The 13,330-nt window shown below is 37.1% G+C and overlaps 2 protein-coding genes across 2 annotated transcripts; both read right to left on the bottom strand.

The window, feature by feature from the left end:
- Positions 1 to 5,742: 5,742 nt before the first annotated feature.
- On the bottom strand, positions 5,743 to 7,545 carry LOC126766029 (uncharacterized). Its single transcript, XM_050483734.1, has 2 exons — positions 6,859 to 7,545; positions 5,743 to 6,797 (listed from the first exon to the last, which is right to left on the bottom strand). The coding sequence occupies exons 1-2, from the start codon at positions 7,139 to 7,141 to the stop codon at positions 5,830 to 5,832; spliced, it is 1,251 nt and encodes a 416-aa protein (XP_050339691.1). The 5' UTR covers positions 7,142 to 7,545; the 3' UTR covers positions 5,743 to 5,829.
- Positions 7,546 to 9,721: 2,176 nt separating this feature from the next.
- LOC126754223 (putative ankyrin repeat protein RF_0381) lies at positions 9,722 to 11,933 on the bottom strand. The gene is made up of 5 exons (XM_050466195.1): positions 11,386 to 11,933; positions 11,202 to 11,331; positions 10,899 to 11,144; positions 10,352 to 10,556; positions 9,722 to 10,275 (listed from the first exon to the last, which is right to left on the bottom strand). The coding sequence occupies exons 1-5, from the start codon at positions 11,811 to 11,813 to the stop codon at positions 10,115 to 10,117; spliced, it is 1,170 nt and encodes a 389-aa protein (XP_050322152.1). The 5' UTR covers positions 11,814 to 11,933; the 3' UTR covers positions 9,722 to 10,114.
- Positions 11,934 to 13,330: the final 1,397 nt, after the last annotated feature.

A 13,330-nucleotide genomic window follows, 5' to 3' on the forward strand; every position in this document is an offset into this window, starting at 1 on the left:
GTAAGCGATATCCGAACGATTACGAGATTCGAATGTAAACTGAGCGTTTGCACATAGACAATATCGACGCTTTGAGACCATGGCACGATTGAGATAGCATTATATTAAATGGTTCAAACGCTTTGAAGTCAGACTTAGAGAATTAAAAAACTAAAAAAGAGTGTGTAAATAGCTTGAGATTTTGAAAAGCAGAATAAGTGCTAAAAGCAAGAAATTATGTTAGAAACTGGACCTGATGATCTAGATCCGAATTTCGAAAATGTATTATAATCGAAATTCTGATCTATGGTATAATTATGCGAAAGTTGTACCACCTTGTGCCAAAATAAATGCTTAATGTTTCGTTTTGGCTTTGTAGAACTCAAAAGCGAAAGAGTATTTTTTGAAAATAGGATTGAAAAAGCGAAAATAGAGTTACCGAACACAAAAAATTAAAAAAAAACAACACAAAAATTTTAGAAATATTTATTATATTCGAAGTTCGGATCTAGGTAATCAGGTCCGATTTCGAATCCGAATTTCGAAAACGTATTAAATTTGAAATTCGAATCTAACGTATAATTAAGCGAAAATTGCACCACCCTGTGTCAGAATAAATAATAACCTGTTTCGTTTTTGCTTTCTACTACTCAAAAGCGAATGAGTACTTTTTTCGAAAATGGAATTGAAAATATAGTTACAACACAAAATATTCAAAAAAAAACATAAGTTCGAAAAATATTTATTACATTCGAAATTCGGTTCTAGGTAATCAGGTCCGATTTCGAATCCGAATTTCGAAAACGTATTATATTCGAATTTCGGATCTATCGTATAATTATGCGAAAATTGTTCCTTAAAATTTTTTTCGATCGAGTTACAGAACAAGACCTTGATTTTGAAAAATACAAAATTACTTCTTCAAATCATCTTTCATTCAGATAAGTAATGATATTTGTCATAACAAGTAAAATGGGTACATGATAAAATTTAATCTGATATCTACCCCTTAGAATTAGCACTTAAAGACAGCAAATATTAAATGCTTTGGATTTGAAAGTTACGATAGCAGAGTACTTGGTCAGCATCATTTTATTAATTTCCGATAACTTACAAATGAAATAAATAACTCGTTAGTCAGGGATATTTAGCTGATTATTCATAACTCGTTGATGATCGTTAACTCGTTCAACGGACAGGCATTATTGTACCACTTGAATCTACCTAACCATTTCACTAAAACGAATTCTCAAAGCATTGAAAAGAAATAGTAGCGACAGACGTAGTCGAAATTTTATGTGATTTACTCAAAGCCAAATAAAATTTCCCGAAAAATTTTATAAACCAGCTCATTTTGTGCTCCAATGCCGGAACATCTACTTCCTCTTCACTGCACAACAGCGCGTTCTTATATAACTGACAACGGCAGAGAAGGCGTCAGTGCAGGGCTGAGATACGAGCATGATGAGCATATTTACCAGCAAAGAAAGCAAGCAAACCGTTACCAAGCAGGGCTTACTCTGTTTATCCAACAACAACCACATAATATTACATATATAAGTATTTACATATATATGCATATGTATATATACATATTTGCATATACAACAATATACGCTTACTGTTAAGTTATATGGAAGAGGGTTTATGCCACTTTATAAAGGGAACTCATACAAACACACCAACGGACCCAGTTTTGACTGGAAAGCACTGATATGAGTATCCCTCCAAATTGCATGCTTGGCTGGCAAACTAAAGAGTTGAGAGTTGAAGCGTGGCGTAGCCAAAGCAGCGCACTGGCAACGCAATTTCCCTTGTGCTCATATTTCAAGTTCCACACAAAAACCTAAACTGCCAAAAATAAAAATCTGGGAAAAAAATTTTGAAAGCGAAAATAAAACTTAACTTGAGAACATAAAAATAAAATGCATAATATTGTACCATGTCTGTATATATGTGTGTGCATTGGTGTAGGGCGGTAAGGCTAACGGTTTGGCTACGTAGCAGCATGCTGGCTAAACGCCATAAAGTATGCAACTTGCCGGCAGTCCAGCCAAGCGCATACTCACACACACGCATACTTCGCATGCAGCTAACGGAATGCCTTTTCATTTTCCGTTAGTTCGTTTGATATATTTGGCATAATGTGTTGCTGCCTTTCTTTCTTTACTTCACTTCACGCCCCACTTACATTTCAGACTGCATACTTGTTATTAACATTTTTAATGTGTTTTTATTTTTTTGGGGCTTTTCAACACCAACGCGTTGTTAGTCAGCAGATTCTTGTGCGAATACCTCTCCTCGGCAGCTTTGCACTTTTCAGTGTGTGGTCTCACATATGTGTGCACCTACGGCAACACTGATAGCAAATACTTTGCATAGACAAATGTTACATAACCTTATGCGATTTGAACTGCACCTCTGCCATACGCTCTCACACCCACTCGCCTCTCTCCTACCCCTTATTCTCCACTCTCGCGTTGGCACCCAAATATGGAAATTGGAAAATTAAGTTCCAAATTGTAGTAGTTGAGTTGGTTCCGCCGCTTCAGCTCTTGGAGATTTGCCGAAAAATGGTGCTGTAATCTGGGTGTGGCTTCCGAGTGGTCTCTGTGTGCTGGCTTGCCATCTTAAATAAATAGAATTTGCACAAAAGTAGGGCTTGCATAAGCAAACAGGCGCCATTCACTTGTGCAACGAGCATAAAGGCAAAGCGGTATTGAAGTGTATATACCGTTAGGTGGATTTCTGTTTGTCAAATTATGTCTGCATAGGCACTTCGTATGTCCGTTGTGTTCGGTCCGGTTGAGCACCTCAGTAGGTGGCTCTTGTAAAGCCGCAAAATGACAGGATACCACAAAACTAATACACACAATTCAACAATTCAAATGTTCTTACACCAACACATAAATATATTTGCACGTGTGCATATAGTGATGCATGTAAATTTTCTGCAAATGAGGTTATGTGTGCTCATCACTGCCATCTTTACTGTAAGTATGGAATTTTTATCCAAAATTGTATGCAGCAAGTAATTTATTCAATGGAATTTAATAAATCTTCTAACTAGAAAATTGAAAAGCAAGATAATTCAAGAAAATAATTAAATTTTTACAATTAGCCTCAGTGGTACTAGCTTAAAAGGGTTTTCATTGCATATATGACAGTAATGAAAACTGTAGAAATATGAGCACTATTAAGCAATAGTGCCAGGAACCCGTAGAGTGATAATTTGAACACCAAACTGAATTGATCAACTTATTTTAAGCATCAGAGTAACTAACGAATTGCATGATTTTTTCCAGAGCTATTTCTGTTGTTAATAATATTTTTAGTCGCGAATAGAGATTAATTCAAATAAAGATCCCTTGCAGTGATATCTTCTCAAAGCACTATGCTAGCCAAGCTCGTAAAGAGTTCAAGCATATAATACCTACTGTTACCTCGTTGACTTCATGCACCAAAAAACCCGAATATCACTTCCACTAACGACGTTGCTGTCTGAGTGATCTCCAACAGTATTTTCATTTTTCACGTTCAGATGATGGAAGACTTACTCCAAAAATTGCCGAACTTTACATGTAACCAAGAAAAGGTACTTTTTTCAATAGCCTTTTTTTGACAGATCACAAGTGAGTCGTGTCAAGCTGTCATGTTATTTTTGTTCAATATTGTTTGGCATTAAATCATGTTTACATGAACAATTATTACAAATTGTTTAACTTCAATATGAAAATTCACGTTCTATAAAGACTGTATTTCGCGTGCCGCGCTTAAGTTATGGTCAACATAATCGGCCTACTGAGCATGTCATTCACAACACCATAACTTATCTTGAGACCCAGCATTCATTATTGTATAATATTCGACCGAATAGCTGTCGTAGCTGTAGTGTACACGAAGACCGTGGAGAGTCGATTCGGTGCCGTTAGCGCATTTTACTTCGAGATTTTAAATTGAAAGCGTACAAAACACAGCTTGCCCAAAATGTGAAATCACTTGACCTTCCCAAGTGACATCGCTTCGCTCTATAGGCTCTTGAAAAGTTCCAAGAAGATTCGACGTTTTCAAGCCAAATTTTATTCAGCGTTGAGGCCAATTTCTCATTCAATGGTTATGTAAGAAGCTCCCGCATTTGGAACGAAGAGCAACCTGAAGAGATTCAAAAGCTGCCATTTCATCCATTCAAATCAACGGTTTAGTGTAGTTTGTGGACCAGTGGAATCATTCGAATGTGCGTATCATTCGCCAGTTACTAGTAGAAATGCTCGAATGAAAATTGGTCTCAGCGGATGCACCATCAGAGACGTAGGCACGACCAACATTAGAGATATATAATCTTCAAAAAATAAATACCAAAAAAAAAATCTTTGGAATGATATTAGACATTCCACATTTAACTTTAACTTTTACTTTGTGTGTTTTTTCTTTAAAAAAGTAGGGAACCTCGAAATGGATCACCTTTTGATACAACATGCAGCGTTAGCTGTATTCGGACGACAGAAGTTAAAGTTATAGCAATTTCAATAAAAGAAAAAGTGTGCCATTTTCCATTTATTTCAAAGAACTAATATTGTTTAGAATAATATTCTTGGGTAGTGAGTCCCGCTGAACCAGTTTTGGTCCTTAGCGATGGCAGATGAAGTGCCGTTACTTAGTTCATGAGGTGATGATGTGAATTTCAATAGGTTCTGCGGCCTCTCTATCGACACCTCTTCCAGTACGCTGGGGGTCATAAATATTTTGAGCGGGCTAGTGGACTACAGATGCTCCATTGCTTACTTGCTTTTGACATTTCCAGCAGTAATATCGATTTGTCAGCCCCACTCTGCAAGTATGCCACCATGGACTGTGACCAATCAGTATTACAATCATGTTCCTGTAGTTTCTTCTGCAACAATAAGCCAGGACTTTGTAAGCAGTTTTACATTTTGAAAGAGCATTCCATCGAATTTTAACCTTCATTGCCATGCTCTTGTCCAGTTCGCCGCAAATACAAATCAGAGGGCATACTCAAGATTATATGTAGTCACACGTTTCAAAAATTTTCGTGACGATTTAAATGAAGACCAAAATCCAGATCGCCCAAAAGCTAATAATGGTGCTAAATTTGTGAAATTGTTGTTTTCGCTGGAAATATTATCATCGGAATGTTAGCTGAGGGACTATATAGAAGTAGAAACACTGTTTAGAGAACTATAACTGAAGATTAGGGTAAAAAAAGTTCTGAGCGCGTATTGTTCCAGATAAATTAAATAAAGACAAAAACCTAAACGAAGTTTTGATGAAAAAACGCATTTTCCTCAGCAATTATCCTCCGTAAGCATCCTAATCCTCATCCTAGAATTTGACTTTTTTAAATTAATTGACTTACAAAAGAAGCTATTACAGACGAAAAATTCAAAAGGAAATCTACAAAATAACTTTAGAATACTGTAAAATGAAATTGATCGGGATACCTGACACCCCAAAGATATCATAGGAACGTGTGGAACATACATGTTGCATATCACCTGAACTCACAACCGAGACAAAGAATGTCTCAAATCAATGAAAAGGAATAGCTTACGTCCATTCTCCGAATTTGAACACAGCATCATTTTCCTGTTCTCAGACTTTAGCAAAATATTCTCCAGAGAGAATGCACTCTGAAAGCAATAATGCTGAGACTAATGGCAATCAGAATATTATCTCAAAAAGTTGAAATATCGCAATAGTTGACTTATTGCTTTCGATAAAAGCTATAACAACAACAAAACCGAGTTTTAATAAAAAAGCATTTGTATTTTGTAATTCATAGTTTCTTAGAAAACTAGCGACTTAATCTTTTGAACTTTACGAAGCTCCGTTTTACACATAACATGGCATACGCGGCTCTGGTGCAAATACACATTCGAAGCTTTCGGCGAAATCGCGATTCTGCTTCATGCCCAAATAGAAGATATTCTCCGCCAACTCTTTGCCGAACTCGCAAAAATTCTGTCCATACAAAATGAAGAACACTTTCTTATTATCCAACTTAAAGCGTGACAGTATTCGATTCTCATGTTCATAGATGTCACTGTTTACACTCGCACGATCAGGCTTCAGCCAAGTACTGTAATCAACCCAAGCATTTTGGAAAGCCTTCAAATAGACCAGCGCCAAAACACGCGCCTCGTCTAGCACATGCACGTACGGTGGCAACTTTAAGCATTCGGCAAGCTCATGCACGCGCTTCGGCTCACGATCACGCTCCGTCGTGTTGTACAATGTCATCCACAGGTGTACATTCAATGTGGGATAGTAATAGGACATAGGCATATTGCGACTTTGATACAAATACAATGACCAATCCAACATAGTGCGCTCCACGCCCAACTCGTAGCTGGAATTACGTCTACGATGCAGCTCTAGATTGCGTACATTATGCTTATAACTCTCGCGATACATCATTAACGATTCGTATTCCTCGCTTAATTCGTGTGGCCGCAAATAGACCTGCGGCAAACGGAATTTCTCTCTCAACGTCTGCAAGCGATGACGTATCGGGTGATGCATGAAATTGTGCGTTTGTGCGGCTTTTAACAGAAAAGTATCCAGTAGTTGCAGGAAGTTACGATGCTCCTCCGAATTGCTGCCGACATAATTCTTGGTGATAATGTAACCAAAAAGTGGCTTAAAATATTCGAATGTTTCGCGATAGCAATCCTCCAGCCATTTCTTGGAGGTACAGGAAACGAAAAAATCCAACATCTTGTCTTTGGCACTAAACTTCTCGGGATCTTGCTGCAGCTCAGTAAACAGCTTCATGAGATCATCGAGTTCGGGCAAATGACCTGTAATTCGCATGTTAAATACTATATATACTATTTTCTACTTCACTCCATTTATTCTCACCAAGTATCGTGAATAGCGGTTTACTATAACTACAAACGTAATCGTAGAAACTCTCGCAGGGATACCGATTTGGGTTAACGGACTCATTGATGCGTATCGCGAGTTTTTCCAGCTGCCTTTCGCGTGCTCTGGACACATACTTATATGCTCTCAAATCGTCTCCACCCACAGGCAGACAAAACATTAGCGCCACCAACGCGCATAGCAGGATGCGGTAAGTCAAAAGCGCGCTTCGTCCCCGACCGCGGCGACATTGATGAATGTTCTTGTCAAGCGAAAACATTGTTATGAATCACGGATCTAATGCACTCACGTCACTATCACTCACAGAAACCGTTAATAGTTTATTCAACTTCACGAAACTTAGTTAGCTCTGGAGCTCGCAAACCGCACTTTGTTGGTCAACACTTCGCGCCAACTCAGCTTTGATTTGTGTCAAAAACTTCGGCAATTATTCGGTTATTTACAAAAAGCGCGTGACTTGACTATTGTCCTCGACACTATATTGGCAGTATTTATGAGTTTTTGTGCGCGATTTTCACTTGATTATTTTAAGCGTGACACGCAATTTACGAGCGTTGACACTATGTAAATGCTGCCACCACTGCTCAACACTCGTCACTTGCCACTGACACGCTGTGGCGCTAATCTGCGAACTTAAGCTAATCGAACGAGCGGCGAGCTTCACTTCTACACAATTATCTCTGCTGCTTTTGGGCGATAAGCATTAATAAGCGATTTAGTTTCATTGTATTTGTGTATGTTTGTACATTGTTTTCGATTTGTGTAATATGTTTTGATTTCTACTTTTATAGTACAATTCTTTCAAATACAGGAAACAACAAAAAAGTTACTCAAAATGTTGCTAAATTCTTTGATAAGACTTTGAATACACTTACGAAATGCCATTGATGTGAAACAAGTTTTTATATAAATACGTAACTGTATTAAAATATATATTTATTTTATTGGAGAGAGGAAATTTATTCTCTTTTAAATTATAGTATTGTTTAATATATGAATATATACTTTAATCAATAGTATTGCCACCAAGTTTTGTACATCCATCAGAAGTAAACAACATAGAAACAACCATCCACTGCAACCATTATAACATAAAAGGGTGTAAAAAGTTTATATCTTGTTTTTGATTGGTCAGTTTAAATTGGCACCTGTAAGCTATAGTGATCTAATCTGAACAATATGTTCGGAGAGATAATAATCGATGTCAAATTTCTTAACGATAATTCAGAGATTGTCACAAAGATTTGCATATTAATCGATGCCACACAAAGAATCGAGTTGGATGGGTTAGTTTACATGGGAGCTGTATGCTATAATGTCTCGATATCGGCATTCCAACAAACGAGCCACTGGTTGGTCAGAAAAGAACTTAAATTAAAGGTACTGAATAATAATAATAATAAAAAAATAATAAAGATCTTTTAAGAAGATTTTGATTTTCAATGCCAGCTATATGTTGTAGTATTTATAGTGTTCCGATATGAGAAATATATTTGAAAACTAAAGCGCTGTGTTGCTTCAAAATAATCTATGACAAATTTTTTGAAAATATGGTGTTTTGATATCCACAGTTCCGACAAAGGACCATATACACTTCTATGTGTTATAAACTTTGTGTCAAATTTAATATACTCTGTTTAGGGTACATAGCTATAAATATTCTACAAAACGTAAGGTGAACAGTTTGAATTTCTAAGCGTCTGTGAGAAAAAAACGTAAAACTTCTAATTTAAATTTCGCGCAGAAACCCTTAAGTCGATTTTATTTTATCAATAGATGTCGTTGCTACAAATCACATCGTGCCATACCTTATAGTCTTTAAAAGGTGAGATTCTAGGATTCATTTAACAAAAAAAGTTAAATTCGAGGAAATTGAAACCTATTTACAGCTGTTCAAAAATTAATGAAAATAATGAAGAAATTCGCTATACAAGTATTTTGAAATTTTTGTATAAAAAAGGGAAGAATATCACAAAAGGAAGAAGTGAAGTTTACAGAGACAAAGCTGAATCAGTTCATGTAGCACAACAATGGTTCGCTCGCTATCGTTCTGAAAATTTCGATGTGAAAGATGCACCTCGCTCTGGTCGACCGCGAACCCATCGTTAAGTCGGTGAAATTATGAAAAAGACCGTCACATAAGCAGCCATGACATCGCTAAGGAACTAAACAATCATCACCAAACAGGTTTGAACAATTTAAAAAAAGGCAAGCTACAAAAAGAAGCTCGATGTTTGGGTACCACATGAATTGTCTGTGAAAAATTTAATGGACCAAATTAACATCTGCGATTCTTTGCTGGAACGAAATGAAATCAAACCATTTCTGAAGCGAATGGTAACAGGATACGAAAAATGCCTCAAATACAACAATAATGTGCGAAAAAATCATGTTACAAGCGTTGTGAAGCTCAACAAATGGTCGCAAAGCCAGGATTGACGCCTCGAAAAGTTATGCTGAGTGTTTGGTGAGAATAGAAAGGAATCATCCACTATAAGCTGTTCCAGCCTGGTCGAACGATTGATTCTATATTTTACTGTCATTTACTGTCTACATTTAAAGTCGCCTTCAAGAGAAGCCTGTGAAAATTACTTGTCGCTGTTTTTCGCCGACAAACCCACGAAACGAAAGTTTTACAGTGATGAAATATTGTATCTAGCGGAAAAATGGCTAAAAATGGTCAACCAATGGTACATATTTGGTTCACTAAAGTTCATTATAAATATAAAAAAAAAATAATTAAGTTTGATTAGAAATACGAAAGGACTTTTCAATATTTTGGTTATTATTTCGAGAGAATACGTTCACAAATCAGTTTAAAATTTTCAGAGTTAAAATTTTACGGTCATTTTACACTTACCCATAAAAATGGACAAGTGTTTCACGTGTTATCAGGAATATTGATCAAGATTGCAATAAAAGCGCATTATGCATGTATGTCCTCCAATTCAGCTTTAAACTAATTTGAAAACAGAAATAAATTTTGCTAAAAATACATATATTTTGTATAATATATAACACTTACAATGAAGCAAAGAGAAAAAATCTTAAGTATGGTTAACCATAAAGTACGTACACCAGCACAGAATATAAATACATAGTATAATACATACAACATAAGTATATATGTCTAAGTAAACTTTAATAATAATCATGTTTAATTTTTCCGAAAAACCAAAACATTATACTTCCACAAGAAGCTTGTAAATAAACCGCTTACGTTCTACTACTCTTACTTAGGCCGCAAGGCCTTCACCAAATAATCACTCGCTATGTCGTTCTTGTATATGTTCGCCAAATCCACGCAAGTCTTGCCCAGTTTATCCACGGACTTGGCATCCGCACCGTATGTCAGCAGCAGCTTCAGAACACAAGCGTCAGCGCCCATAACAACTGTAAATGGCAAATTGTAAATGCAAATATCCAGCAACAGCCTTACGTAATCGCCTCGAACGTGAACTGTACGCACCTGCACGTGACAGTAATGACCAGCCGCAAGCATCCGTTGCATTCACATTGGCACCGTTTTCCAGCGCAAATCTAAGCAGCTCCAATTGATTAGCGTCGACGGCAAAGTGACAAGCAGTCATGCCATTAATGTCAGTTGCTTCAAGCTGTGCCTTACGATTTAACAGAATGCGTGCGACGGCCAAGCGCCCATGGTAGAAAGCGAGCTGCATGCAAAGTGGAGAGAAGCGAAAGTGGAATGTGTTAAATTTCCAAAATGTTTAATTGCAATACTGCAAGAAATTCTTAAACTTCTCCGTTTATGAGAGCGCAAAGAATCATTCTTCTCTTTTGACAGTTACTCAGTGGAATTTAGATATTCGGTACGAGACGGGAAAAGTTCATCTGACTGAACTTCAAGAAGTTATAAATTTTAAAATAAATAAATTTACCGAAGATGCTTTTTTTTAACAGAAGGCGGCTCTTTACATGGGAAAGAATTGAGTTGAGAGCTAAGAGTTAAGCTTAGCATGTATTTCCTTTCACTCACATCACTTTTTTCTACACACCTGCAGTGGAGTGCGTCCATTAAGCGGATTACCGGTATGTACACTAGCGCCATGGCTCAGCAGCACATCGGTGACACAATGCTCACCGTTCATAATGGCATTCGCCAGCGGCAAGTAACTATTCGGACCGGGGTAGTCTAACAAGCTGGGGCGTCGCCGTAGTATACGCTTAACCAAAAACTGTTGACCTTTCTTGATGGCGCGGTGTAGACACAGCGCAGTAGGCAGTGCTGCTAAAGTAGTAACCTAAGTGTTAAAAGTAAAATTTTCAGGAACGGCAATATAGAAAATAACGGTGGTTACCAAAAACTCTGGTGACACATTGACATCCTCAAACAGACCGAGTGACTCCGAGAAGCGCTGTCCCTTGATGCGCAAACGATATGTGAAGTTCTCAGCCAAATTTTCGATGGTCGTAGGTGCATAGCCTACCCTTTGAAAATATATTATATACATTTTGGAGTGAATTTGTTTCAAATGTGCCTACCAAGCGACTTGCTCCCAGCTGCGTCGTCGGTGATATTTTTCGATTTTATATACCTCGACGTCGTCTAATAAATTCCAGTCGAGACACACACTATTCAATTTCTCTTCCACGACACGTACATTGAAGGCTGTGTCACAAGGCACAACACAGTCTTCTCCAGTACGCATAGCAGTTTTCTCGTCCCCAAGTAAATTATCCCCACTAGTGTGCTTGTCCTCATTGTCAGGGCTAATATCACAATCATAAACTTGCTTTTCGCCAGCAACTTCCATTTTTCTTACATCTGCCACATTTCTTTCAATTTCTTTATCATTTCCAGAGTGTCCATTTGGCGCATCAGCGCATAATTTATCATTTTCTTCAATTGCAAATTTTTCATTTCCTTCTGAAATGTCGCTGTTTTTACTTTCACTCTCCCGTTTTTGCATTTAAAAGTTAAATGTTTGCTGTTTCCTTACTTTGTATTCAAATAAAAGATTCTTTGGCGAATGGACACTTTTTGTTCCATATATTTCACTCGCTCACTTTTATTTCACTGATTTAGGGGCAAAAACTGCCATTTCATATCGTTTTTATACCGTTATTTGTTTTATCGATATGATAATGGTCGCCATGGTGAAGATTATTTTTTAGGGGAAAATCAAACGAATTGTCAAAGTAAATTCACCAACGCATATTAAATGTAACGTTTTATTAAAATACAAATGAGACATTACCTACTCTCTTTCACCCGATTTTATTCACTCTAAGCACAAATGTTTACGGTTATAAAGAGAAGTGCACTCATTCAATTTTATTACGTTAAATCACATATTGGCCGATATATGCGGTATAAAGTCACCTTGAAGATCGAACGTCTTTATATTAGGTGTATGGGGACTATGGGCTAAATATTGGCCGGATTAAACCTATTTGTAGCGTACAGACATACTACTATCAGGAAAGGATCCCTCTGAACTTTAATTATATGTCTCACACATTGACCGATATTTTCATTCAAAAATCAACTAGTCAGTACTTGAACTTGGCGCTTGAACAGTTTTGGTTCGATTTACGCAATTCTTATACTCATTTTTATACATGTTGCTGTGGATGGCAATAACAAATGACACTTGTGAAAATTTTTGAAAAAGTGGTCGTGGCCCCGCCCGCTAATAAGTTTGATATACATATCTCCAAAACTAGTATATTCTGTAACAACATGTTAGGTTAGGTTAGGTTGGATGGCTAAAGATCGCACGTGGACTGCTATGTGTAGTCCTTTGTGGAACTATAGAAAAGAAGATTTCTTTTGTTCGAACTTATAAATTAGCATAACGCTTAGTAGCCAGTACAAATTTTCATAGGCGTTCAATTTCAACTCCACCCATTTCGGTGGGATATCTGAAGGTATGCCCTCCCAAGTGTTTAGATCTTGACCACCCAAACTCCATATAGCTTCTGCAAATGGCATCTGGTAAGATTCCCAACCTTACAGCATGAACGCCAATAGCCCTGCAACTAGGGAAAGGCTAGTCTTACTGAAGATATCAATTTTGTGCCAATCTAGTAATAGAACGCAAGAGGATTCGAAGGCACCATTCCGCTCCCAGTCCACCAATTGCGGTTCTAGGGTGCCTTTCCTTGCTGGCTCATCAGCTATGCAATTTTGTGCGATTCCGCTATAGCTGGGCACCAATACCAGTCTTGTCACAAAGACACTCGATCTATTGATAGCGAGGTAGGCACTCCTCGACCAATTTTTAAATGAGTTCAAGGCTTTGCTTAAAACTAAAAAAAGTACATTTTATAAAAATAATTTTGATAAAAAATAATTTTTCAACAATTCCAATGCATAATAAATAATAATGCCAAAATGTATATAATTTAAAGTTTAAACAAAATATTTCACTTGGCTCACCCTTTTTACATTTGCACTTTATTTGCTGTTAATTCTTTGCCAGAA

The sequence above is a fragment of the Bactrocera neohumeralis genome, chromosome 2 (assembly GCF_024586455.1).
Source record: "Bactrocera neohumeralis isolate Rockhampton chromosome 2, APGP_CSIRO_Bneo_wtdbg2-racon-allhic-juicebox.fasta_v2, whole genome shotgun sequence".
NCBI lineage: Eukaryota > Metazoa > Arthropoda > Insecta > Diptera > Tephritidae > Bactrocera > Bactrocera neohumeralis.

Coding starts and splice junctions, on each gene's coding strand:
- LOC126766029 (XM_050483734.1), bottom strand. CDS start 7,141: ATGTTTTCGCTTGACAAGAACATTCATCAATGTCGCCGCGGTCGGGGA. Junction 6,798..6,858: donor ACCGCTATTCACGATACTTG/GTGAGAATAAAT, acceptor TGCGAATTACAG/GTCATTTGCCCGAACTCGAT.
- LOC126754223 (XM_050466195.1), bottom strand. CDS start 11,813: ATGCAAAAACGGGAGAGTGAAAGTAAAAACAGCGACATTTCAGAAGGA. Junction 11,145..11,201: donor ATGTGTCACCAGAGTTTTTG/GTAACCACCGTT, acceptor TTTAACACTTAG/GTTACTACTTTAGCAGCACT. Junction 10,276..10,351: donor GTCATTACTGTCACGTGCAG/GTGCGTACAGTT, acceptor TGCCATTTACAG/TTGTTATGGGCGCTGACGCT.